Source organism: Scyliorhinus canicula, chromosome 25, assembly GCF_902713615.1.
Source record: "Scyliorhinus canicula chromosome 25, sScyCan1.1, whole genome shotgun sequence".
Lineage (NCBI taxonomy): Eukaryota > Metazoa > Chordata > Chondrichthyes > Carcharhiniformes > Scyliorhinidae > Scyliorhinus > Scyliorhinus canicula.
Window position 1 is genome coordinate 4,056,201 of NC_052170.1, and position 27,118 is coordinate 4,083,318.

A 27,118-nucleotide genomic window follows, 5' to 3' on the forward strand; every position below is an offset into this window, starting at 1 on the left:
CCATTTAAGTTACTGTCCTTATTTGTCCCATTAATTCCTGGTGCATGAAGTAAATGTTCATCGTTTTAGGCACCTGTTTTTTATTATTTCATGGGATCGCTGGCTGGGTCAGAGTTTGTTGCCCATCCCTAATTTCCCTTGAACTGAGTGTCTCGCTCGGCCATTTCAGAAAGGGCAGTTAAACATCAACCACATTGCTGTGGGTCTGGAGTCACATATAGGCCAGACCAAGTAAGGACAGCAGATTTCTGTCCCTAATGGGCATGAATGAACCCAATGGGTTTTTACAACGATCGATGATAGTTTCGTAGTCACCATTACTGAGACACCAGCCTTCAATTCCAGATTTCATTCATTGAACTCACCAGCTGCCAAGGTGGGGTTGAACCCAAATGGCCTCCTACTGCACTGTAGGGATTCTGTGAAGCTCCTCACGAATATTGAAACCTTGTTTGTCCTCAATACCTGATGTTCTGTGTGAACCCTGTTAGTTTTATCAGCTGTGAAGCAATTACTGTTCAGTAAAGTCATTGTTGTATAAAATTATGTCATTTGAAAAAAATATTTAAAACAAGATTTGTAATGAAACTACATGCCTAATCCCAACTTCATTCTGCAAAATTTAAAGTTGCATTGTATTATTAAGGCCTTGCTCCAAGACGTTACAAAATAATAAAGACATAGAAGTTTACAGCATGAAAACAGGCCCTTCAGCCCAACTTATTCATGCCTTCCAATTTTTACCACTAAGCTAGTCCCAATTGCCCGTATCCCGCTATACCCAGCATTCCCATATAACTGTCTAAAGGCTTTTTAAAAGACAAAATTGTACCTTCCTCTACTACTGCCTCTGGCAGCTCGTTCTAGCCAGTCACCATCCTCGTTATGAAAAAATTGCCCCTCGGGACCCTTTTATATCTCTCTCCTCTCACCTTAAACCTATGCCCTCTAGTTTTAGACTCCCCTAACTTTAGGAAAAGATGTTGACTATCTAATGCCATTAGGCTATCTAATGCCATTCATTTGTTTGGTTTTAAAACCTCAAGGTGATTAAGAAGGCGAGTGGAGTTTTGTCCTTCATTGCTAGAGGGATGGTGTTTAAGACTAGGGAGGTTATGCTGCAACTGTATAAGGTGTTAGTGAGGCCACATCTGGAGTATTGTGTTCAGTTTTGGTCTTCTTACCTGAGAAAGGACGTAAGGCGCTGGAGAGTGTGCAGAGGAGATTCACTAGGTTAATCCCATAGTTGAGGGGGTTAGATTACATGGAGAGGTTGAGTAGACTGGGACTGTACTCATTGGAATTTAGACGGATGAGGGGGGCTCTTATAAAAACAATTTATGAGGGGAATGGATAGGATAGATGCGGGCAGGTTGTTTGCACAGACGAGTGAAAGCAAAACTAAGGGGAATAGCCTCAAAATAAAGGGATGTTAATTTAGGACTGAGTTTAGGAGGAACTTTTTCACCCAAAGGGTTGTGAATCTATGGAATTCCCTGCCCAGTGAAGCAGTTGAACTCCGTAATTACATGTTTTCAAGATATAGATTGATAGTTTTTTGAAGAATAAAGGAATAATGGGTTATGGTGTTCGGGCCGGAAAGTGGAGCTGAGTCCACAAAAGATCAGCCATGATCTCATTGAATGGCGGAGAGGCTTGAAGGGTCAGATGGCCTACTCCTGCTCCTAGTTCTTATGTTCCTATGTTATCACAAAGACACAGGCCAGAGAGGGCCCGGGCTCAATTACAGTTCTGTCTGGAACCTCTGTCAGGATGGCAATCGAGCTCTGGCTAGGAAATGTACATCAGAACTGTGGTGAAGCCAAGTTAAATGGCTCAGCCGTGAGAAACCTCACTTTCCATTGCTCAAGAGCTTACAGACACTCACTAGCTAGACACACGTTAGGAATGACTACTTGAGGGCAGCATGGTGGCGCAGTGGGTTAGCACTGCTGCCTCACGGCGCCGAGGTCCCAGGTTCAATCCCGACTGTGGGTCACTGTCCGTGTGGAGTTGCACATTCTCCCCGTGCCTGCGAATAGGGCCTCTTTGGGGCCTTAGGTATGGTGTACCCTGTAGATTGGGAACGCTGTGGCCCAATCCTCAGCGTCAAGGGCAGGCCCCACAGGAACATTACCAATCACTCGCCAACCACCTCTCCTCTCACTCGCCAGGAATTGCCTGACTGAACCTGGCAACTCAGAATTTACTTCTCTTGAATCCAGGACAGCATCTACAATGCTTCCCTTGGTCAGGTAGAGTCCCAGCTGTGGCCACCTCTCCTGGTGGCGCTGCTGGATGTTAAGAACCGTTGGCCCTGTTATTGGCTGGAACCTTGGGGGCAGGACCACATCTGTAAAAGACACAGGAACCCCGAAGCCTGCCATGCAATGCCGATGGACATAAAATCTGGTCAGGGCTCCCAGAAATGACTGAAGTAGGGCTGCCTGTCTTTGCAGATCCATCATGATCTGCAAAATCCCTGCCTGCATATTTTCCTCCCCTGTGACATTCTCCCAGATAGCACTGGTTCAAGGGCTAAGCTGCCAGTTAATTTCATTGGAACATAAATTTGACCAGCTACATCAGAGTTCCTATGATTCATTTGGGTTCACTGAACCCCAACAAGTTACCCAAGTGGAGCAGTTAAATTTTCTCTTGGACTCTGGAAAGGGTTATTTACGAGACGTGTTTGTGCAGAGGAGATCATCTATGACTGAAGAAATTAAATTGAGTGGAAAGAACAATCATTGGGAATAAGTGAAGACTGGAGTGAGAAAGGCCCTTCAGTCCATCAAGCACCTTACCAGGGTTGAGCGTACCTACGGTAATCATTGACCCCCATCAACCCCTCCTCCAAGCTTCATAAAGACTGTAATGTAACACAATCCCTTTGTATTTGACATATGGCAGGCACATGCATTCGCAAAATGAAGATGGTATTGTCCACCCATAGGCTGATTAAATCTTTACAAGATCTTAGAAAAGTAGATTTTGTGTACTGAATTTATAAATATGTTTATAAAGAACAAAGAGACACAATTTCAGCAGCCCATAGTTCAGGTTCTTATTGTAGTATAACGTTACTCTGGCAAGACGCTGCTGCTCCGTTTACTCGATTAATTTGGTTCTCAATAATAAACAATAGATTTAGTGCTACATTGAGAAAAATAAATCAATCCCTTGTCAAGGATCAGTAATACGTTTTGGTGAGTTTGGCAAGTTAAACCTTGGCCTTTACCATACTCTGCAACTTTAAATACCTGATTGGCTGGTTTGTTTGCTTATTTCCCAAGGTGTAACTTTCTCCAGTTCCTTAGAGGCAAAAATCCGCCTGTTACTGAATTTTTTATGAAATTCTAATTATGCGGTGAACAGCTCTAGTTTTTTCCTGCATTGTGACTTGTATAGTTTCTTAGGAAGGAGAAGCCTTGACTGTTATTAAGGTGGTGATATCATAATTGTTGCCTCTTTGAATCTCCATGGATATGGCAACTGAATGGGCAAGGTACAATTCCACATGGATGGGAGGCTAGGCCATTATTTGCATCAGCTTCAGACATGTCTCTCAGGAATGCAGGTCTTGCCTTAACAAAGAGCAATTTAAGTGACTAAGACCATCACCTATAACGTGACACATAGGACGAAACCTTCCGTCCTTGTTCACGGCCAGGATTTCCCGTGCCGCTGGAAGTGAATGGAGTTTTGGCTGGAATGCCAATTTCTGCATTCTCACTTGCAACGGTCCCACGATGTAGGAGACCGAAGACTTGTATCCAGAACCTAGGTTAAAGTTTTAGCATTTTAACATTCTTCAGCAAGAGGGTGGTGAATCTGTGGAACTCATTGCCGCAGAAGGCCCTGGAGGCCAAGTCACTGAGTGTCTTTAAGTCAGGGATAGACAGGGCAGCAAGGTGGCGCAGTGGTTAGCACTGCTGCCTCATGGCACTGTGGACCAGAGTTCAATTCTGGCTCCGGGTCACTGTCCGTGTGGAGTCTGCACATTCTCTTAGAACAAACTACTTGTTAATTATAATAGCCATTGGGAGGGATTTACTCGCCGACCCGTCCGTGTTTTCAGCGGCAGAAGCAAATCTACCAGTCCTCCGGTTGTCCATGCTGCAACACTAAAAGAAGTGATGAGAGGATATAAAGGAAGGAAGTGTCCCAAACATGTAACTGAAGCTCGCTGTGAAGTCTTCGCTAGAAATATTAAGGCTAACTTGGCAGCCTCAAGACCCGCTACCTCTGCCTCATTCTGGGCAGATTCATAGAGAAGATCTCTGGGTCATGAGCCGTAAAGATAGCAAGGATTTCCTCAATTGTTTAGGGTTGAAGGAATGTGACAGGTGTATCTAGTTTTTGCTAAAGACACATCTTGATTGGAATCAAAATTAGACCTGCCATTTTCGTCCCCCTTAACAAAGAGATTTATTTGGTTTGTAGTTTGGATTGTAAACTTTCAAAAATTACTCTTGAACAGGATAAATTTGCAATGTGTGTGAACATACTTACAACATTTGCAGACACCGTGACTCATTTATAGACAAGATGATGCAAGAGTCAACCTTGAAAAGGGATATGACGTTTTGGGCCGAATGACCATTTCATGTCACGCATGAACTAGGAGCAGGAGTAGGCCACTCGGCCCCTCGAGCCTGCTGCACCATTCAATAAGATCATGGCTGATCTGATTGTAACCTCAACCCCACATTCCTATGTTGCTAAAATAGAAATGATGTTCTCTCGTTATTCAGGCAGTTTGAGATTTTGTTTCCTGTATCTTCTAATTTCACTCTATGGTATAACATAGACTCTAAAGCAAGCCATAGCACCAACATCATATTAACCCCAATCTTAATCATTCAAAAAAGAAATTTAATCAAGGTGAGGTCTTTGCAGTTAAAAAATCATCATTGTGCAGACCAATACTTCATAAAGAACTACACATCAGATATAGTCAGGGTCATTTTTGCACATTTTGAAAAGCAGGTTTGGTTCACCATCTTATCCCAAGTCCAAACCTTATCAAAGGGCAGCTAGAGATGGCGTCCTGACCTCAAATCTGATGGTTGCTTTACTGCTAATGAAAATTCATTGAAAACCTTGAGTAGCAAACACATCAACATCAGAGGGAAACTGGACTATGGAGGAGTGTAGATAGCTGATTTATATTTTAATTGCTGAGTGATAGGATGGAACTCTGTTTACGTTGAACCCCAGGTATGTGTTGATATGATGGGTTAACCTTTACAAACCAGCTAATTAGATTGTCGGTGTGTTTGATGTGCTGTGCTTTCTACTGTTTTAAATTAAGTTCCTGTGTGTTAACTTGTGCAGTTCTGCTCTGTTTTAATCTCAGGGCCTTGTTTTCACTAACTGATTGTATTCTTTTTCCAGCGGTCGCATTCATTATAAGGATATGTACAGTTTATTGCGTGTTATCTCACCCCCTCTGGGCTTAGGCAAGAAATGTCCTCATAGGGTGGCCTGCAAGGTTTGACTTCCACTAACCTACCAAACTAAGCATCAATGAATGAGTGTGCTTTCTCTTTTTTTGCATTTCTTGAAGTAGAATGTGCAGGAAAATGCAGTCACCTAGAGAAAATAGCATGGAAATGCACTGACCAACCTCAACCTCAGCCATTGCTGCTTGTCGTAACCAATATCACTTGGCATCTTGGGTATAGTAGTGTTCATTGCTGTAGGGACAGAAACTGCATTGACAAAGACTGGCATCTCCTCACAACAGGCAGAGGACTTTCCATCAAGACTAAAAGAAAATGCTCTCTGTACTTCTATGCAATATTTTGACATTGCATAGATATTGGGTAAATTTCTGCAATTGACAGACCCATAAATAACCTTGTAATTTTTTTTGTTTGTTTCCTTCCATTTTTCTTTTCATTCGTCTTGGATACATCTCCTTTTTGCCTCATTTCTGCTACAAAGTGGCCGCATCAGTTACACTGATATGTATGAGATGTTGAGACACATGTCTCCGCCCTTAGGCCTGGGGAAGAAATGCCCTGCGCGAGTTGCTTATAAGGTAGAAATGTGTCCTTAGTGTTCAGTGTGTCGGAGAAAATCTGTGGCCTTTGAACTGTTAGGGTCAGGGATCGTGCAGTCCAAAAGAAGTGGGAGGAGTCTGAGAGGGCTGACAGTGAATGTGAACTATCTATTAGTTGATGGAATACATATCTAAAAATAACACCTCAATTCCTTTTGGCAGGATTTAATTCATTCCCCAACTCAATTACTTTCTCTTATTTGAAATCATTATGGTGATTTCGCTTTTCTGCCTTCCTGCAGTATTGGACCCAACAATTGGTGTTTAAAAATTGAGCAAGCAACTTGCCTTTGGGTGTGACATTGGGCAAGATAAAGCTTTCCCCTGACCTTTGGAATTTACCGATCTAGCTACCAGTGTGTTCAGGAGAAAAAAAGCTCACTACATCTCACAGGGCTAAACTCTCTTTGGCTTCTTACTGCAGTCTTTTGTTTTGAGCACTTTGCATCTTCCCCCCCCCCCCCCCCCCCCCCCCCCTTTAGATCCGTTCTGAGATGTTCACTGCACCAGGAGAACCAACATGTGGGCTCCTACATCAAATGCGCCAGTCTTCCTTTTGGAATATCTGGTGAGAGATGTGTTTGCTAACCAGTTCTATAGAAGCTCAGGTTAGTTTTATCCAAGATCAACTTATCCTAAATTTAACAGCAATTAATGCAAGCACTTTCTCCCCCAAATTCTCTCCCATCTCGCTAGATGGCACTAACACTAAGTGTGATGCGGGTCCCACAGGTACTTATCACTCCACCTGGACGCCCATTCTTTGAGGGCAAACCAGATAGTGGGTGTTGGAAAGCAATTTGACCTCTGGAATGGTGAGGGTCTCCACAGCCAATAGCCATGCCTTCAGCTGGCATCCACAAACATGCATTGTCCAGCATTAATGTGAGAACCTTGGCTTACCCCTACCTTGGGCTTACTGTAAGAAGTCTTACAACACCAAGTTAAAGTCCAACAGGTTTGCTTCAAATCACTAGCTTTTGGAGCACAGCTCCTTCCTCAGGTGAATGAAGAGGTGGGTTCCAGAAACATATATATAGACAAAGTCAAAGATGCAAGATGATACTTTGAATGTGAGTCTTTGCAGGTCCACACGGAGCAACTGGAGAGAGGGATAATCACAGGTTAAAGAGGTGTGAATTGTCTCAAGCCAGGACAGTTGGTAGGATTTTGCAAGCCCAGGCCAGAAATCCTACCAACTGTCCTGGCTTGAGACAACTCACACCTCTTTAACCTGTGATTATCCCTCTCTCCAGTTGCTCCGTGTGGACCTGTAAAGACTTAATTAACCGCAAAGACTCACATTCAAAGTATCGTCTTGCATCTTTGACTTTGTCTATATGTATGTTTCTGGAACCCACCTCTTCATTCACCTGAGGAAGGAGCTGTGCTCCGAAAGCTCGTGTTTGAAACAAACCTGTTGGACTTTAACCTGGTGCTGTAAGACTTCTTACTGTCCTCACCCCAGTCCAACGCCGGCATCGCCACTTTTTGGGGATACTGAATTGAACCACTATCCCATTGGAGATCAACTGGCTTAGCACAAATCAGGGATAGAATCCAAGACCATGCTAGTCTTTACGACTCAGCATCACAGTAATCCATGCATTTAGTCACTGCATGAGCCTTTTAAAGGTTCTGAACATTGTTCTTTTAATCCAGTATTCAAATCACAAATCAAAAATGCCCAGAAACAGATTATCCTATTTTGTCACCTTCGCAACCAAAGGCAGAGGTGCTAAAATGCTTCTGGTTATTGTGCACTGCAAACTTCCCCTTAAGTGAATCGCCTTTCAGAATGTGTTCACAGTCTCACCAGCGATATGAAGCCTCACATTCAGTTAGAGTGTCCATGCATTGTGGGCAGAGAAATCATTCCCCTGAAAAGTTAGAAGTGAGATCCAGAGAAGCTGTGAGATTGGAGTATTGGGCGGAAAATGCATCATCAAAATATCACCCACTCTCCCATTATTCCTTTTGTATTTTGAATGCAAAACAGGGTTTAAATCCAGCGTTCCTTAGCTTGGTGAAACCTGAATCAGAAAGGAAAAGATCATTGATTGATGTGAACAAAATTTTTAAAAGAGTTCAAAAGAGGAAAGTTGTTCGACAACAAGCACACTCCCCTTCCTGTGGGTTGCATGATTGTTGTGTGTTTCAGAGAGGACGAATCACTTTTCTCTTCAGGTATTCAGGCTGAAGATTAGAATTTTTAAAGCACTAAAATAGTTTTGATTTTTAAGTTCACCTCTGACCGTTTAACTGTTACTAACTGTTCCAGCTTTTACCTATTTTCTTTCTGTCAATGCAGTTCTAACCTGTATTGGTCCCTTCTTCCCACACAATATACCTGGTTAATCATTTGTATTTTCTCCTCTCTCTCTCTCTCTACCCTGCATGCTGCAATGTAAAGATGTGCCAACATTCAAGGGCAGTCATTAGAACTTGGACAAAATGAGATTGTTCAACACTAAAACTTCACTCTCTTTTTCCGGTGGTTTTAAATGTAGCTTCCCATAAAATGATCTATTTCACAGCATTTTAATGCCAAGACCACTTCATTTATTTATTTTTTTGCTTGCAAGCACTATAAACTATGTTTGCTTTGATGTTGGTCGCTAGATTGCCCCATGATTGGTTGTGGTGGGGTATTTACCACAGAGAAGAACATGATATCCTGGTTACAAGTCAAAATGTTGGCATATCAGTACACCCATCTCAGACACTGTCCCTTACCGAAATCCATTTAATCCAGCCCATGTGTAACCTCTTTTCCAGCCCATTACATCACCTCACTTTTCCAGCCCATGGATAACCTCTCTTTTCTGTTCCTTACTCCTCCTAAATTCAACACCTTCTACCCCATTCTCGCCTCAAGGTGCCACTCGTTTTCAGGTTTTAGAATGGATGTGTAACAAATCTTACTATTTAAATCTATATGTCCTCCTGCAAGCTGACTAGACAAGATACACATACTCCAATTGTGGCAAAGATATTCTTGTTTGGGGTTACTTGTATGACCAGATCCTTTCCCGTGGTCCTCGCCATGATCTTGGGACCATGTGTTCTGCTCTGCTGTGGGATATCGCCAGAGTTGGAATCCATAATTATTTCTTTGTCTTTTGTTGTGAGAGTGTAAAGGCCAAGGAAAGCTTTTAGATTGGCCTTTATGGGTCAAATGAAAGCTTTTTTATAGAGCATGTATTTTAAATACAGCTATTAATTCTAGAATTATTCTCTTCCATTCTTGAGGAGCTTTAATTTGCCTGTTACTCAGTGTTGCTCATGACTTCAATGCTCAACACCCAAAAAACTCAGTGGATGATTTTGACCCAAGTCAATGTTTAATGGGTTGTATAGATGTCTACAACACGTATCCATAAATCACATCTCTGGGATCAAACACTGCAATTGATAATGAGGTGAGAATGGTGAATAACCCTTCACTTTCCTTGGACCAATTCATCCTGTGTTTCACAAGATTTTGAGACTGGGCATGACCCTGTAGGTCGTAGATTATCTGAGTTAACACAGTTCAGATTCTAAAAGGTGAACCACTGCAAACTTAAATCTGCTATCCGTGAAAGTTATAAATAGATTCCTCAAAGGGGACGCATTTGCCCACTTTCTAATATGGATGATTTAATTACAGCACGAACTGTCCCATACATCTATAAATGGTTGCTTTCAACAAGGTCAAGGATACTTTTTGCAAGTTGCAGTTGCCAATGCAGCTGGCCTTTCCTTGGAACTACAGGACAGAAACATTTCAGGAGTCTGACGGAGAAGTCAAGATTAGAGGGTTTCATAAGCAGGAGAGATGAAGTAGAGAAGGATGTGAGTGATGTTGAGATATAGTAAGATCATGGATGGCGATGAAACCAAATGTGGAGTTTGTTGCTCAATTCAGGGTCATATGGGACACTGAGGATGTGAACTGATGGGTTTAGTCTGAGTGGGTGATGGGTTTGGGACAGTGAGCAGTTTCTCATGGGGCCAGGTCCAATCGTGCTATTATTGTCCTCAAGAAAGTTGTGGAATGTCCTCAACGAGCTGATGAAGCAACTGGATGGACAACAGTTGCAAAGGGTAATGTCAACATCCAGATGTAAGCTGAGCCATGGATGCAGCCAATTAGCCATATGTAAACAAGAAATTGGAGGGGAGTTACAGCATTACCAATGAGATTGGAAGGATCAGTTGTACCAAAGTTGAAGGAGAGGTTGAGGAATCTCAAGGTGATTTTGAACAAAATGGTCTTGGTGCTGTGGGTGAGACGCGAACCAGACAAGTGATTCAAACAGGGAGTGATGGGATAGATGGACTCAAGTATGTGGGGCTGCAGAAGAGAGCTCAGTGAAGGAAACAGTTTCGGACAGAGTGGCAAGGCAAAAGACGTAAAGTATAATGTAATATGACAGGTGGGCAGTGTTAATGACAGAAACCAGAAGAAGCAAAAGCAGGATTGCTATGTTTTGAGTCCTGGTATCTTTCCAGATCAGCCAGTACACAAGTAGACACAGGGGATGATTAATATTGCAAATGTTCTTTGTTGCTGTCTCAGTCAAACTGAGGAGAAAAACATGGATCCTGCGATCTCACAGGTTTACAAAGTACAGAAGACCAGACAAAACATACAGTACATAACAAGGATAGTAAATGGAAGTGGATCAGAGTGTGATCAGAATGATAGATTGAGAGTACGGACTGGTTAGGGGTTGTGGGCCAAAGATATATGCTCACATCTGGGACTAGATTGTAGTCTTGAAATACATTTGTGAATCATAGATAACATATCGAAGAGCTTGAAATGGCAGAGTTTGGAGCATGCCTGATGTTTTGTCAGTCACAACATATAATTTTGTACAGACTCCTGGAATGGTTCCAGCACAGGAAGTCATTCGGCCAGTCGTGTGCGTGCTGGTTCTCTGCAAGAGCAACTCAACTCGTCCCCCTCCCCCACATTTTCCTGGCTGTAGCCCTGCAAATTTTATCCAAACCTTTTTGAAAGCCACAACTGAATCAGCTTCCACCAACGCTAGTCACTCCTCAAAACTATAATTCCAAACAACGCATGAGTCACATAGGGCGAGATAGCTGTCTCACACTAATATGCATTCCAAGATCTAACCAAGGTGTTGGGATCTAACTCGGGCGAGTGCCGTTCAGTGCTGGTCTCCACAAACAGGAACCACAGGGAGTGGCACTTGTGGGGGGTCTCCCAGAGGATTGGAGGCCCCCTCTGGGCACCCTGGCAGTGCCAGCCTGGCATTTTCTGCAGGGTGGTGATTAGGCCAGGAGGGTGCCTTGCACTGGGGGGGGTGGGGGGGAGGGGGGTGCAGGGGGGGCCCGGGGACACCCTCCCTTATAGTGAGTTGGGGGTTCGGGGTTCACACATCAGGGGTTTGAGAGATTGGAGCATCATTTAAAAATGGTATCCCGATCTCTCGCTGCGCTGAGGAGTTCTGGTGAGCAGAGCTCCTCAATGCAGAAAACGGGGCGAAGCGTGGCCTTGCCAGGGAGTTTCCCGCTGAGCTCCCGATCTACCCAGATGGGTATTAGATAGCGGGGTGCTTCTCGGACGCATCCAAGCGCCCACATTTAAATTGAATCAGTAATGCCCCGCTCACATTGCTCTCATGGTTTCAGAATCACTCCACTTTCATTAGATTTAGATAAAAGCTGTTTTAAGTTTCTGTAGTAGTTTGTTCACTTTGCTGAAGTGGTTATCTACTCCCCACAGCTGATATGTGAGGACTTAATCGATTCTCCGGAAATATTTTTTTGGCAGGTTTTTCAGAGAGTTTCCCGCTGGCTCTGCCGCCGAGTTCCCCACTGCTATTCATTGACAATTGGTCACTTTTTTGAGCCCTGGGGAGTTTCTCTCCAGTTTCGTCCACACTTGGAATACCTTTCAGCACTGCGGAGCGGAACTCCGAGATCGGGCCGCCATTTTGAAAGAGTGCCCCGATCTCAAAGTGATCTTGTGGGACCCCCACAAAATGAGAAATACCCCCCCCCCCCCCACCCATACACATGGGCACTACTCCACACTCCCCTAGTGAGGACACCCTGCTATGGGGAACCTGGGGGCCACCCCCCTTCAGGCCCTCTAAGCCCCCTTACAGCACCAACCCCTTCCAGGACCCCCACCTGTCTCCTCCCAGAGACCCCTACTTACCTGCACTACACACCCCCACCCTTCAAACGCCCCCTCCACCCTCCTTTCATGGGCCTTCCCCCCCTTGGGCTTGGACCGGACCCTTAGCAGTGCCACCCTGGCACCCAGGCACCCTTTCACTGCCACCCTGGCATCTGGGCAGTGCTCCAGAGGGCCATTCTGCACCGATCCCACCCACCCAGGGGTCTCCAATGGCTCAGGAGACCCCGTCCCCCCTTCCGGGTGTCATCCAGCCTGGTCTACGTTCTTGTGGACCAGCATTGATCCGCACCCGGCTGCATCTCCCTGGGGAGGCTGGTGAATCAAGGGAGGCCGCTAGATCCCAGATAGGTAGGCCTTAAGTAGGCGCCGTTTAATTCCGCCCCTCTTGGGCAGTTCCGAATCCCACGAGGCGCGGAGACTGCCGGGAAAGCCACGGAAGGGCTCTCCTGTGATTCTCCGGCCATGTTGTGCTCTTGCCTGAGCGCAACGCGGCCAGAGAATCGCATCCAAAGTTTTGCCCAAACAATCTGCAGTTGATCTTAATATGCCAGTCTCTTTTATATTAGCTACTTGGGCAGGTGTTAAGGGGTGATATTTGGTCACATGGTGTTCCTCATTCTTTGGAATGGTTGGAATTTTCCAATTGAATTCCAGTCTTAATACTTCCTCCCAGACAGTATGACTAAAGTCCTCCCATTGGTGTAGGGATGTCAGTTAATACTTGCATTGCAACTGAGCAGTTCCAAAATCAAGTCATAGGATCTTCTTGTCAATGATTTACCACCTGTGCCGTGTTGAGTGCCCTTTGAAAGCTGTAAGGTGGCATTACGCTCTTTGGAATATCAAGAAAGGGACTTACTCAGTGGGCCTTAGGAACAGCTACCAATGCAGGATTCTGCGCTTTTAACTATCTGGGCCTTCCAACTGGAAAACGTTTTTTCAGAGGAAGAAATTGGAAGGAAATTTGAGGGGAGATGAACAACAGTTCGAACTGAATACTGTCAATTTTAAAAAGGCAAATTGTATGTCAATATTATGGTTCTGTAATTTCCTTAGGGGCTGGTTTAGCACAGTGGGCTAAACAGCTGACTTGTAATGCAGCACAAGGCCAGCAGCGCGGGCTCAATTCCAATACCGGCCTCCCCGAACAGGCGCCGGAATGTGGCGACTAGGGGATTTTCACAGTAACTTCATTGAAGCCTACTTATGACAATAAGCGATGATTATTATTATTAATTGTTGCCCCCTTCTCTATATGGTTTCCCTCTTCCCCTTTCGGGCTCACCCCAGCTGGGGTTCTGCAACAAAGAACAAAGAAAAGTACAGCACAGGAACAGGCCCTTCGGCCCTCCAAGCCTGCGCCGACCATGCTGCCCGTCTAAACTAAAATCTTAAAGAACAAAGAAAAGTACAGCACAGGACATGTTAGGAAAGTGTGAGAGCAGCTGAGCTGGGCCCCAGATTATCTCCAAAATAAAAGCAAAATAAGGTGGATGCTGGAACTCCGAAATTAAAACCGAAAATGCTGGGAAAACTCAACGGGTTTGGTAGCAGCTGTGGACCGAGAAACAGCAGTAATGTTTTGAGTCCTTCTGCCGGGCTTGAAATGTTAACTCTGTTTCTCTGTCTACAGCTGCTGCCAGACCCGCTGAGGTTTTAGAGCATTTTCTTCTTTTTTTTATCCCAGATTACCTCTCGGGATTATCCCAACTCTTTGCTTGATGCCTCTCTTGGGGCCACGAGAGATCAAATGAAAACATTGTGGATGAGCAGTGGTGGCTGATCTTGTTCCTTTCCCCAGTAGAACTGTTTCTCCCACCTCCTTCTTCCCTGGGTGCCCAAGTTTAAATCTTTTCCCTCCCCATTTGCTATGAAACTCTCCACTCCCCTTTGTTCCATACCTTGTGTGTTGACCCTTTACACAACCTCAGAAATAAGCAGTTCAGTTAGTATTGTAACTGTTTCCACAGCTGAATGATATTAAACCATGTTTTGTTTAAATTTACAGCACCCAATTATTTGTTTCCAATTAAGGGGCAATTTAGCGTGGCCAATCCACCTAGCCGGCACATCTTTGGGTTGTGGGGGTGAGACCCACGCAGACACGGGGAGAATGTGCAAACTCCACACGGACAGTGACCCAAGGCCGGGACTGAACCCGGGTCCTCGGTGCCGTGAGGCAGAAGTGCTAACCACTGCGCCACCGTGCCACCCTATATTAAACAAATAGTAATTACTCCATGAACCATTCTCCTGTGATTCCACAACTTGCTCTACCAGTCTCGAATAAACATAAAACAGAGCATAGATGTGTTTGATATTTATTGTATTACGACCAACCCTTCCCAAAATATGTTGATTTCTCCACCAATAGCTGAGCTCCCCACCATTATATAACTGCCATATAGACCCGAAAGACAATAGCAAATATGGAGACAGGCTCCTGATTGCAAAATTGAAGTAGATCTAAAAGTGAGAAATGAAACTAAAAATAGCAAAAAATAAATCATTGAACATTCATATAAATAAACAAAAATGCTGCAGATGTTGGAATCTGAAAGAAAAAGAGGAAAGTGCCCGAGAAACTCAGCAGGCCCGGCAACGTCTGTGGAGAGAGAAACAGAGTGAACCTTTCAAGTCCAAATAACTCTTCAGAGCTAAAAAGGGGAAATGTGATGGATTATATACTGTATAGGTTTGGTAGGAGCTCGGAGGAGATTGCAACAAAGATGTGCATTAAACACCCATAAATCAGTTAACTTGCAAAAACCCCACAACCAAAGCCTAATTTCCCATTGAAAGTGACGCACTCCACACAAAATCAACACTCAAGGGATCATGAATGGGATTCTCTGACCACCCCACCCCCCCCCCCCCCACCCCACGCCACGTGTTTCTCAACGACGCAACATTCGCTGATGGCGGGATTCTCTCTTCTCGTTACTTGTCAATGGGAATTCCCATGGAAGCCGCCCTATGGCACCAGGAAACCTGCGGGCAGGGCGGGTGCGCTGCCAGCAGGAAAAAGGATCCCAATGGTTGGAGAATTCCGGCCCGGGTATTAAAATGGAGCCAGGCCAGCTTCATCATCAATACAGATCAAACTCTCATCTTCCTGCACCACCAACAGACTCTGATTTTCTTTTTTAAAAGATGCCCAATTAGCTTTTCCCTTTTACCTTCCAATGTTTACATTTTCATTTGTGATTATCTTTTTATATCCATGGGCTTTTCCTCTAATCCTTTCTGACATTCCCTGTCCTTCCAAACAATACTGTTGTCCAGAAATTCTGTGCTGATGGGAAGAATGCTTCTGTAACATCTTTTGATGCCCCCAATCTCGAAAGTAATTTCTGACGTTACATGAGAACATACATAGAAACATATATAGAAACATACATAGAAAATGGAAGCAGGAATTGGCCATTCGGCCCTTCGAGCCTGCTCCACCATTCATTATGATCATGGCTGATCATCAATACCCTGATCCCGCCTACCCCCATATCCCTTGATCCCTTTAGCCCCAAGAGCTATATCTAATTCCTTCTTGAAATTACACAACGCTTTGGCCTCAACTATATTCTGTGGTCGCGAATTCCACAGATTCACCACTCTCTGGGTGAAGAAATTTCTCCTCACCTCAGTCCTAAAAGGTTTACCCCTTATTCTCAAACTATGACCCCGAGTTCTGGACTCCCCCACCATCAGGAACATACTTTCTGAATCTACCCTGTCTAATCCTGTTTTATAAGTTTCTATGAGGTCCCCTCTAACTCTTCTAAGTGCCGGGCAATACCACCTCCAACAAGAGAGAATCTAACCACCTTTCCTTGACGTCAATGCCATTGCTATCGCTGAATTCCTCACCACCAACAGTCTTGGCAGTTACCATCAACCAGAAATTAAACTGGACCAATCATATTAATACTGTGGCTACAAGAGCAGGTCAGAGGTTGGTAATTACTGCAGAGAATACCTCATGTCCTGACTCCTCAATGCCTGTCCTTCATCTATGAGGCACAAATCCAGAATGTAAGGGAATACTCTCCACTTACCTGGATGAGTGCTGCTCCAACAACTTTCAAGAAGCTTGACCATCCAGGACAAAGCAGTCCATTTGATCGGCAGCCACTCCACCACCTTAAAAATTCACCCCCTCCACCACCAGTGCATCATGGCAGTGGTGTGTACCATCTACAAAATGCACTTCAGCAACTTGGCAAGGGTCCTTCAACAGCACCTCCAAACCCACTGTTACCCAGAAGAACATGAGCAGCAGATGCATAGGAAAACTAACCATGTAATTTCTCCTTCAAGTCACACTCCATCCTGCCTTACAATTATATCATTCTTCTTTACTGTCGCTGGAAATGCCCTGGAGCTCCCTCCCTCCCCAGTAGATGCTGTGGTGTACCTACACCCATGGACTGCAACTGTTCAAGAAGATGATTCACTACCACCTTCTGAAGGGAAATTAAGGGTGGACAATAAATTTGGGTCTTGCCTGCGCTCCTCACATCTTATGAATAAATAAAAAGAAATGGGGAAAAATTCTCCCAAAAAAATTACTAAGGACAGGATTCTCCGGCTGCTCCCGCCTGGCGACCAGAAATACCCGCTCAAGGTCAAGGTACCTATACATGGTCCTCGTCACGCCCATGGCTATCTTGCGGCAGGCGTGGCGGAAGAATCCAGCCCTGAGTATAACTTAGGGAGAGCAAACTGCTGCGAATTGCGCTGGCTGTTTCTGACGCGATTCCCATCGCAATTGTCCCACACTTGGTCATTTTATTTTGGAGCCAGGGATAATACTTGCCAGAAAAGTGACGTGTGGAACCCAACGACACAGGCAAGCTTGGCCTCACAGAGATCAGGGCGCCCTTTTTAAAGTGAGAGAGCCGGGAGACTCCGGCTTCAAAGCGTCTGAGCGTATTAAGTGCTAAATTAAGTATACTCATCAGATTATGTCAGGTGCCATGGGCCATGTGCATCAAACTCTGTTCGGCACCTCGTACAAACCCCGTTTAGGGGCTCTCATGCTATTCTGCGTGTCGGGCGCAACACGGTGCGGAGAATCGTTCCCCCCAAAGACTATTGAGGGGTGAAACTCCTCCTTTAGTGAAAATACCAAGAGGGTAAAAGCAGTGTTAAATGCTTGCTGCATTGTATGCACTGTAATTACTGGACAAGCTTTTCAGCCCCTTATTTGAATTGCTACAATGGTGACATTTGCAATGTGCCCTGCGCCCTACTTATGACAATGGCCTCTCTCTCACACACCTCAGCAGGCCTGCTGAGCTCTCCTTGACTGAGCTTCTGCCCATAGACATCACACTGTGGAATGTCTTCAGAGCAGAGATTCAATGCACTCATGTCTTCTCAAAGACACAAAGTTGAGCGCGCAACTAGATAATGTGATATGATTCACCTCAGGAGATGTCCAGAGGTGCGCTTTGGTTCCCTCTCTGTGTCACACTGTGGTGCAGTGAGTTAATTCCTTCCTGAGAACTTTCCTCTCAGTCATGACATTGTTTAGGATTACAGTCCTGGATCAAAAACTAACAACACAGTGATGGTCAGGGAATTGCACCTTGCAGCACAAATAGTTTGATTCAGCTCACCTTAAATTGGTATTTTTCAAACTTTTCTGTGTGTCAGATGTCTCACGTTGATTGCAACCTTTTGAAAATAATGGTATGATGACATACTCCTGTAGATCACGTGCAAATACTGACACACACCTGAACACCATCTGCAAATACTTTTTTTTATTCAAACTTGTATCAAAGTAGGTTACAGCAAATAAACACCCCGGGAAACATACTTCTCAACAATCAACTATACAGTCTGTACAGATTTTTCCCCTTTTTCACCCCCCCCTCCCCATCACCCCTCCCCCCCTCCCCATCAACCACCCCCCCCCCCCCCCGCCCCGCCCCGTGACAAGCAGCTCCTCAAACATGGTCGCAAACATCCCCCACCTTTTCTCAAACTCCCCTGCTGAGCTCCTTAACTCATACTTTATCTTCTCTAAACGCAGGAAGTCGTACAGGTCACCCAACCATGCTGCTACCCCCGGTGGCGATGCCGACCACTCCAGCAAAATTTGTCGCCGTGCAGTCAGAGAGGCGAAGGCCAAGACATCGACCTTCCTCTTCTCCATGAGCTCCGTCTTCTCTGAAACCCCAAATATCGCTACCAAAGGGTCCGGGCCCACTCCTTCCTCCACTATCCTGGCTAAGACTGTGAACACCCCCGCCCAGAATCTTCCCAATTTTTCACAACCCCAAAACATGTGCGCATGATTTACTGGCCCCCGCCCACACCTCTCACACTCATCTGCTACTCCCTGAAAGTACCCACTCATTCTCGCCCAAGTCATATGCACCACCTTAAACTGTATCAGGCTCATCCTTGCGCAACAGGAGGTCCCGTTTACCCTTCGCAGTGCCTCACTCCATACTCCCCAATTGATCTCCATTCCCAACTCCGCTTCCCACTTCTCCTTGATCTGCAAATTCTGATATTGACACACTGAGAACCAACAGTTCTCTGTCCTAACTTCGGTGTTTTAACTGTTCATAGGAACAGTGCTGTCAATACAAGGGTTCTTTTGTCAGTATACTGAAATTTAAATTCTTCGATAAGGCAAAAAATAAAGAAGGCCAATGACTTTCCAACCCCTAGGGGAACCCAAGTTGGAACATGTCTGAAGTGATTTCTACTGTTCCTTAACTTCAGCACGACTTGATTTCTGGATAACTCTTCAAATACCTCTGCCATTTTCAGCTTTCACTGTCTCATCCTCCCTCTCTTCATGCTTCCCCTTCCTACCTCCCTTTCCCCATTATCTCTCGCACTCTTTCTCTCTCTCTCTCTCCCCAGCTCCCCGCCATTACGTGCTTTCCACTTTCCTCAGAGATAACCTTCAAACCATTTCATAGTTTCAAGCTTTAATTGCATCAGATAAATGCACTATCTTTGTCCATTCCTAACTCACTCAAGAACCTGGATGCTGCTGTTATTTATCCTTGAATAATGCTCCATTGCATTGAGAGGGCAGATTTTGAGCAATAGCATTTGTAGCATAGCTGTGAATGAAACACGATGTCTTATCCTTAGAAGCTTCTCTGTGAAGTCGACTGCACTGCTTGTCCTGTGGGGTACTTGTGCTGCATGCTGCATGGATCTGCACCACTTAACCTGTGTTTGTGAACTGGATGTCAGTACCTCAAGTGGAACTGGGAATGGCCGTTGCATTGTTTACTGTTCCACGGATTATTTGTGTGCATCGTGTTAAATTGCAATGTTGACCTGCGTACTTGCATCTGTACACCAATGGAATGAGCTGTTTGACAATGTTTAAACTAAAATGAAAGGAACCTCCAACTGCTTTGCGGTGATTCCGCCAAACAGCAAATGGTTTGGGCTAGGTTTGTTGTGATTGGTTCCCTGCAGAGGCTCTTGCGAATGGATTTACCGGTTGCAGATGACAACAGCGTACACTTCAACTCTACGCTCATGGCACTAATTCGGACAGCCTTGGACATCAAAATAGCAAAAGGTACAGTGTGGATTAATCTATTGTCATGCTCATGCAGGCCATGACCATTGCTACTACACTACATGACTAAGTAAAGTTTGTGAAGATTTTTCTTTACATATTATCAGCCTTGTCCCCAGGTGTCCAAGAATGTCTGCCTTACTTGCATAATTATCTCATGTTACCAAGTGGATGAAAGATGGGGCATTCATTTATTATGCATCCTGACTTTTGTTTACAGGCTCCACCGACACATCTTTTAATTGTGTCAATGGCTCCCAGAAGGGGCTTCACACCTCACATGCATAGCCTTCCCAGGGGCCAGCAACCTTTGTAACCTGAAAGACCTTTTTTTTTGCTAAAATAAAATTTCTTGCAAGCCATAAGTCGAAAATTCTGCATTTCTAAACCGAATACTTGCTAAATTGCCAAGTCTCTCTATTAGAATGCATAATTTTCATTAATCTTAGCATACATATTAAATTAATATATCAGTAGTAAAAAATCAAAATTAAAATAGGCCTAACTAAACTGGGTTACGGTGTAGGGTGGAGGTGTGGGCTTAAGCGGGGTGCCCTTTCCAAGGACTGGTGCAGACTTGATGGGCTGAATGGCATCCTTCTGCACTATAAATTCTATGAACTATCACAGTTTTGAATTTTAAAAAATTACTTTTGTCATAAAGATCTTTGAAACAAACTTTAACTTAGAGACATAGAATTAAGGCAATTGTTTCAGCTACTGATTCTGATGATTGAAAAAACTTCAAATAGCAGATTCATAATTATTTATCGTCTCAACTACATTGAAGCAATAATGATCAGACCGTTAAATCTATTCCTCAGATCAAATAACTATGGCGTGGTTATCCTGTTCTTAATAGATTTAGAGCACAGCGATGCTTTTCATTAAAATGATCATTTGAAGCTGTAAAGTTCAGCATAATGATGAGCATTTTATCCCCACAATAACATGTTAACATAATCCAACTGGAAAAGGTTTGGATCCAAGAGATGTTAAAGAGCTGCATGTGGATCCCTCTCCTAGCCTGACAATCAGTGCAGTACTGAGGGAATGTTGTGTTGTGTGAGATGCCATCCTTTACATGGGCGGTTAGACCAAGGCCCAGGCGTTTTGTGCCTGATGCTCCAGGCGGAGGCTAGCCGTGGTGCCATTGGGAGACGAGTAGGTGGCTCTTTTGGTGCCTTCCCTCAGCCAAGGCACAGATTTAACTGGCGATTCTGTTTATTCCTATGGATTAAAAAGCCCTGTTTCATTTGTAATCGTTGCTGCACTTCACATTAATTGATTGCTTCTGAAAGATGTGCTCAGACACTAAATAAAGGCAAGTCCAGGTGGGGAAACATCCAGCTTCCAGACCACTTTCAATTTCACTCCAACAACAGCCGCTAGAAAGTTTGGGGAAGCTGTCATGATTCTGCCTCCCTCAGTGTGGCACGTGTCTAGCCTCTGCTCAGCATTTCCCTATTCCAACACCACTCCAACTACTAACCCGCCCTGAACGGGGAAAATCATAGGCGCAGATCTGTGTTTGTTATACAAAGGAGGTGCTTCAAAACAAACCTTCTGTACCCCAAATACCAACTTAATTTTCAATGGCATTGAAATTTTAAATAAAAACACCGTCTCGGATTTGTTCCACAACTGCTTCACTCAGTTACAATTCCCCAAGTGATATGGGGAAGTTTTTCCTCTGTTCGCGATGCATGCGACAAAGAGGTTCACATATGTGGCACATAGGAGGGCAGCATGGTGGCTGAGTGATTAGCATTGCAGTCTCACGGCACCGAGGTCCCAGGTACGATCCCGGCTCTGGGTCACTAGAGTTTGCACATTCTCCCCGTGTCTGCGTGGGTTTCACCCCCCCAACCCAAAAATGTGCAGGGTAGGTGGATTGGCCACACTAAATTGCCCCTTAATTGGAAAAAATGAATTGGGTACTCTAAATTTATTGAGCACATCAAGGAAATCTTGCTCCATTGTGGTTGCCATAAAAACATTTTTGCAACAATTGCAGCCTCATTGAAACTTCAAAATGTTCTACCATTCTGTTTCTTTTTTAGGAGGAGCTGATAAACACCAAATGGACCGAGAGTTGAGGAAGGAGATGATGTCTATCTGGCCGAACCTCTCCCAGAAGACAATTGATCTACTTGTGACACCTCACAAATGTAAGTGCAGTTCTCATCGTAACATCCTTTCCTCCTTCATCACTTCTTTACCATTCATATTGTGCCAACAGAAAAAGCACATTCAGGCCATGTCACTGTCATTGCTATTTCTGACACTACGCTATTTTTAGGACAAGAGTACAGGAAGATATTGAGAACATGTAACCAACAACAATCTCTTTGTTTCCGTTTCCTAATTGGTCCTCTTGTCTCAATCTTTCTGCCTGCAGCAACTGATCTCACAGTGGGGAAGATCTATGCAGCTATGATGATCATGGAATACTATCGACAAAGCAAAGCCAAAAAGCTCCAGCTACTCCGTGAGGAGCAGGTACTAGCATAACGGAGAGAAATGATTGAATCGCATACTGTCCAAAAAGAACAAAACAGAGAATATCAAAGAAAGAAAAACGGCTTTCCTTAATTTGCTGTGCTTCCAATTTTGCTTGATGTATGCTGCTTATGCATTCCCATCCATGCTGTTTCACTTTAGATGTCACAGTAATAGAGAATAGAACATTTTTAACAGCACTGATCTCCCAACCTGGTCATTTATTTTTGCATCTCAGCAAATCTGGGGTATACGAACTGTGGCTCATGGGTCATACATGGCTGGGAGGTCCTAGTTGTACTGCCCATGCAGCCTCGATAACGGTGTTTCAATTTGCACACATCTCTCCACTTGTTGGTTTGTTCCGTTTGAATTTTGTGGGCCTGGAGGTTTGGAAAGGACTCTCCTTAGCACTGTTGCACTAGGAACACAATGGTCTTTTAGTAGTGGCAAATTGAGATACAATGGGAGCAAGAATTTAAACGTTATGTGATTTATGAAGATCCATGGTTAACAGGTCATGAAGACGCAACTTGAATATTCCTCCAAACACTCAGCTGGAGTTGACTAAAATTATGGATATAGGTATTTTTACGCTTTTATTATGATCTTTTTAAAGTATATATGGACAGACAAAAGCACCATCACCCTAATGAAAAAGTGTATGCCAAATCATTTCTTTTTGGAAGAGATGAAGGTCAAGGAGCTCAAAGATACGATGGTGTGTTTCAGCAACAAAATTAGAAAAAAGTTTGCCAAGTCTTTTTTATGCAAAAGTGATGCCCCTTTTGAGGGAGGAAGTTTGCTCTTTAGTATCAGTTGACCCTGTCGGACATCAGAGGTTTATCTATGCCCATTGTTTAACCAATCCCTTGCTTTCATCAGGAAATATTTTCTGTGGGGTTTTTTTCCATCTATTTCCTGCTTTTAATGTCTGGCAGCATCTGGCCCCTTTTTATTTTACTTTGAGTGCATTGTGACCTGATGTTGTTCACATGCATAGGACTGAGCCAATTACTAGACTCAGCCTTAAATCAATATCTGCCCATGTAGTGTTAAATTTCTGAATCTGTGGCCAGTGTTACAACCAGAGACAATGTGTTCCACACCAGAAAATCCTTAATTGTACTCAAAGCACGTTGAAGCAAATGGTGATAACATCAATATATGCCAGCACTGGCACAATACTAAATGATCTCTCATGACATCTGGAGGTGGAGCACAGTTGCAGCATTTAGCTGCTACGGCAGAACTGTACTTAACCTGGCCTTACGGTGACTGCTCGGGTATATCCGGTGAGGAAAGTGATTTTATCAGATACATCCTGTGGTCAATTAGAGGCTAATTGCTGAGGGAGGTTTCTGTACAGTAGCAACTTCCAGTTTCTGCACTTGAGAAGAGGGCAGGTTATCTATCAAGTACAGAAAATTGACAATTTTGGTAAGATTTTGACACCTTTTTGATATTTTGAGATATTTGAAGTGTGATACATGCTAACTTATGGTTTTGTATAGTAGTGAATTTCCATGCTCCCAGTATGTCAAGAAATGGTGCTGTTTTATAAGGACAGGACCATTATACGTAAATTCTGCTACTTAAGTATGGGTAGGTATTTGACCGTTTAAGGAATTGACAGGTGTTGCAATCTGGCGAGAAGTGGTGCAGGTCTTGACAAGCTTGGCCCTGACACAGGCGGTGGACCTCGTGGTGGGTCTTAATGACCCGTTTGCATTCCCCGCTAGCGGGAGATCGGAGCGTCGGAATGGGATTGCCGCTGTTTTCTGCCCGACTGGATCTTCCACTGCCCACGGCTGGTAGCGGTGGGGAATCCAGCTGCCAGATAGCCTACTAGCACTGGCTGTCTGAGTCTACATTGAAAAAATAGCCACTTGGGAGTAGCATTTGACAACTGGAAGCTATAAAACTGTAAAGTTACAACTTCCAGGAGAAGTAGAGAGAAACTGGAGAGAGGTTAAAGAAAATTGAGATATTTAAATCTTCTCATTACTTCACGTTAACGATGAAGCTGTCAAACCAACTATTACATATTCCCCAAATGTTTAAGACTGTAATAAAGCATTTTTAGTGCTAGTCGGAACGTTATTTACAGTTACCCTGTAGCAGTGAGATATACAGCTACAATTATTATTGTAAAAGGGACATATATTCTGATCAGAGGGGACCTCAAGAGGTGTTGTGATTGGGATGTTTAAAACAATGACAGTAATTGACAAGATAAATGGGGAATAACCTGCAAATTAGGGGAATTCAGAACCTAGATGGAAGAGGAATTTAAGGCCTCCCATTTTGGGGTACGTGGGGAAGGCAAAGGTTTAGTTCCCTGCACAAGAATGGAGAGGTTCAGGGAGACCTCCACATTGTAATCAAACTTAAATAGTATCAAGCCAATAAGGCAAAAGCTGAAGCTAGATCTGATATCTGTTATTGCCGCAGCATTCTTTACCTAAGGGTAGACTGGGATGGGGAGGGGAAAGGTCCACAAAGGAACGGTTCTGGGAAAGGCATGGAGATTGGAGCTTGGGTAGAGGAGATTGGTTCCTCAGGCTGGGCTGTAGGTGCGGTGGAGAGAGAGAGAGTGTATGTGACTCAGGGAATGATCAGTTCCAAAGATAAGAGATTGGGTTACGGGAAAGGAGCAGTTCTGAGGATAAGGGATTGGGTCTCAGGGAAGGATTGCTTCTAAGGTTAAGAAAGGAATGGGGATAAGGGATTGAAGGCCTCAGTAGCGGTGTTTATACCTATCCAACTGGGCAGCAGACTTCCAACCAGAAATATACTTTCTGCTTATCATTTTTTGGAGACTTGTGAGTTACGAAGTAGCTGAAAAACAGATTCTACTTGGCCATATTTCAAAGCCACAACCTTCGAATTAGAATTAAGCTGGAAAAGTGTGTCCTGAAGATTTTCTTCCCATAAAGCACATAGCTCCCACATGATAAACTCATGGTGCAAACAGTCAGCATGGGCTCCACATAATCTAATGTCCTAAACACCTACACTTCAGTTTCTGCTTTATCGACAAGGCAGCTAGTTAACCTCTGTGTCTTTTCTACATTCCACAATTCTGACATCTGGGAACAACTTTGCGCTGGTACTGGACTGGTCTTGTCTGCTTTGGTTATGGGTGGTCTGGTAGTTCTGGCTTTGAGCCTGGGGTGTAAGAAGGGAGCAGCTAGTAGAAGGAGAAAGGTGCCGCACATACCCATAGCGGCTCTTGAGGGAGAATCTCTCATCCATCAACTTTTTCTGAGAAGTAATGTATGTAGCTCCTATGCTTCATCAAGCTACCTGCTGCAGCCATGATTGGAACATTGCATCACAGCATGGTTAACACAATGGCTGTGTGCCTGCCAATACCAGGGTGGCCCTTAATTTTTACACTCAGTTAATTCCAGGCGATAGCAGATGACATAAGGAAAGTCTCCCAGTTTGAGTATTGCTGAAGAGAGACATGTTGCCAAAGGTTTTCATCTTGCATTCATTAGGATAAACACAAGAATGCCAAATTTCAAATGATCACAACAATTTATACTACAGGAGAAAAGGTGCTGACTGTTTGGTAAGTCAACTCTGATTGGCTCAGGCGTTGCCATAGAGAAAGCAGCAGGAAGTATAGGCTCCCCATGGTTCTACTTAATTCAAAAAGATGCAGGGCTTGAACATATTCCTTTTGTTTGCAGAAAACAGGGGCGTAATTCTCTGACCCCCCCCCCCCCCCCCCCCCCCCCCGGGGTCGGAGAATCGCCCGGGGCCGGCGTCAATCCCGCCCCCGCCGTGTCCCGAATTCTCCGCCCCCCCGAGATTCGACGGTGGCGGGAATCGCGCCTCGCCGATCGGCAGGGCCCCCGGGGCGATTCTCCAGCCCGCGATAGGCAAAAGTCCCGCCGCTGACAAGCCTCTCAAGCCAGCGTGGTTTAAACCACCTACCTGACCAGCAGGATTGGTGGCACGGGCGGGCTCTGGGGTCCTGGGGAGGGCGCGGGGCGATCTGACCCCGGGGGGTGCCCCACGGTGGCCTGGCCCGCAATTGGGGCCCACTGATCGGCGGGCGGGCCTGTGCCGTGGGGCACTCTTTTTCTTCCGCCTTCGCCATGGTCTTCACCATGGCGGTGGCAAAAGAGACCCCCTCCCCTGCGCATGCGCCGGTATGACGTCAGTAGCCGCTGGCGCTCCGGCGCATGCCCGGACTTACGGCGGGCGCCAAAGTCCTTTTGGCCCCAGCTGGCATGGCGCCAAAGGCCGTTCACACCAGCCAGCGGAGTGGGAACCACTCCGGCGAGGGCCTAGCCCCTCAATGTGAGGGCTTGGCCCCTAAAGATGGGCGGCCCGACGCCGGAGTGGTTCACGCCATCCGACACACCGGGACCCCCGCCCCGAATGTATGTCACCTCTAGCAAGCTTAAATGAACCATGTTACGAGCTCAACAGATAATCTTTAAATGGTTGTTAGTGTAGCTATCAGCACACTCAGGATTGATCAACAAGTGCTGCCAAATCACGGAATCAGACAGTAGATGTTTTGTTTTGGGTTTTGCAGGTATGGGCTGATTGAGCCCAAACAAAACATCTACTGTCAAATGTGATTCCTTGATTGGGTAGCAGTCAGTTAGTTTGGTTGGCTGGACGGTTGGTGCATGATGCGAGCGAGGCCAACAGCGCAGGTTCAATTCCCGTACCAGCTGAGGTGCTTCATGAAGGCCCCCCCCCCTTCTCACCCTTGCCCCTCGCCTTAGATATGGTGACCCTCAGGTTAAATCACCACCAGTTAGCTCCCAAAGGAGAGACAGCCTCTGGGACT

At 44.9% G+C, this 27,118-nt stretch overlaps 1 protein-coding gene across 10 annotated transcripts in view; it reads left to right on the forward strand.

Annotated features, from left to right (window-relative positions):
* cacna1ab (calcium channel, voltage-dependent, P/Q type, alpha 1A subunit, b) overlaps positions 1-27,118 on the forward strand; it is a 617,073-nt gene that overhangs the window by 512,549 nt on the left and 77,406 nt on the right. For 6 of the 10 annotated variants that reach the window (XM_038784774.1, XM_038784777.1, XM_038784770.1 and 3 more), the window contains 4 exons: positions 5,401-5,497; positions 19,692-19,797; positions 21,861-21,968; positions 22,199-22,299. In XM_038784774.1, coding sequence (XP_038640702.1) covers positions 5,401-5,497; positions 19,692-19,797; positions 21,861-21,968; positions 22,199-22,299 — 412 coding nt within the window. Of the gene's footprint in view, positions 1-5,400; positions 5,498-5,952; positions 6,050-19,691; positions 19,798-21,860; positions 21,969-22,198; positions 22,300-27,118 lie in introns of all 10 variants that reach the window. The other 4 variants (XM_038784769.1, XM_038784772.1, XM_038784768.1 and 1 more) reach the window with 1 other exon arrangement.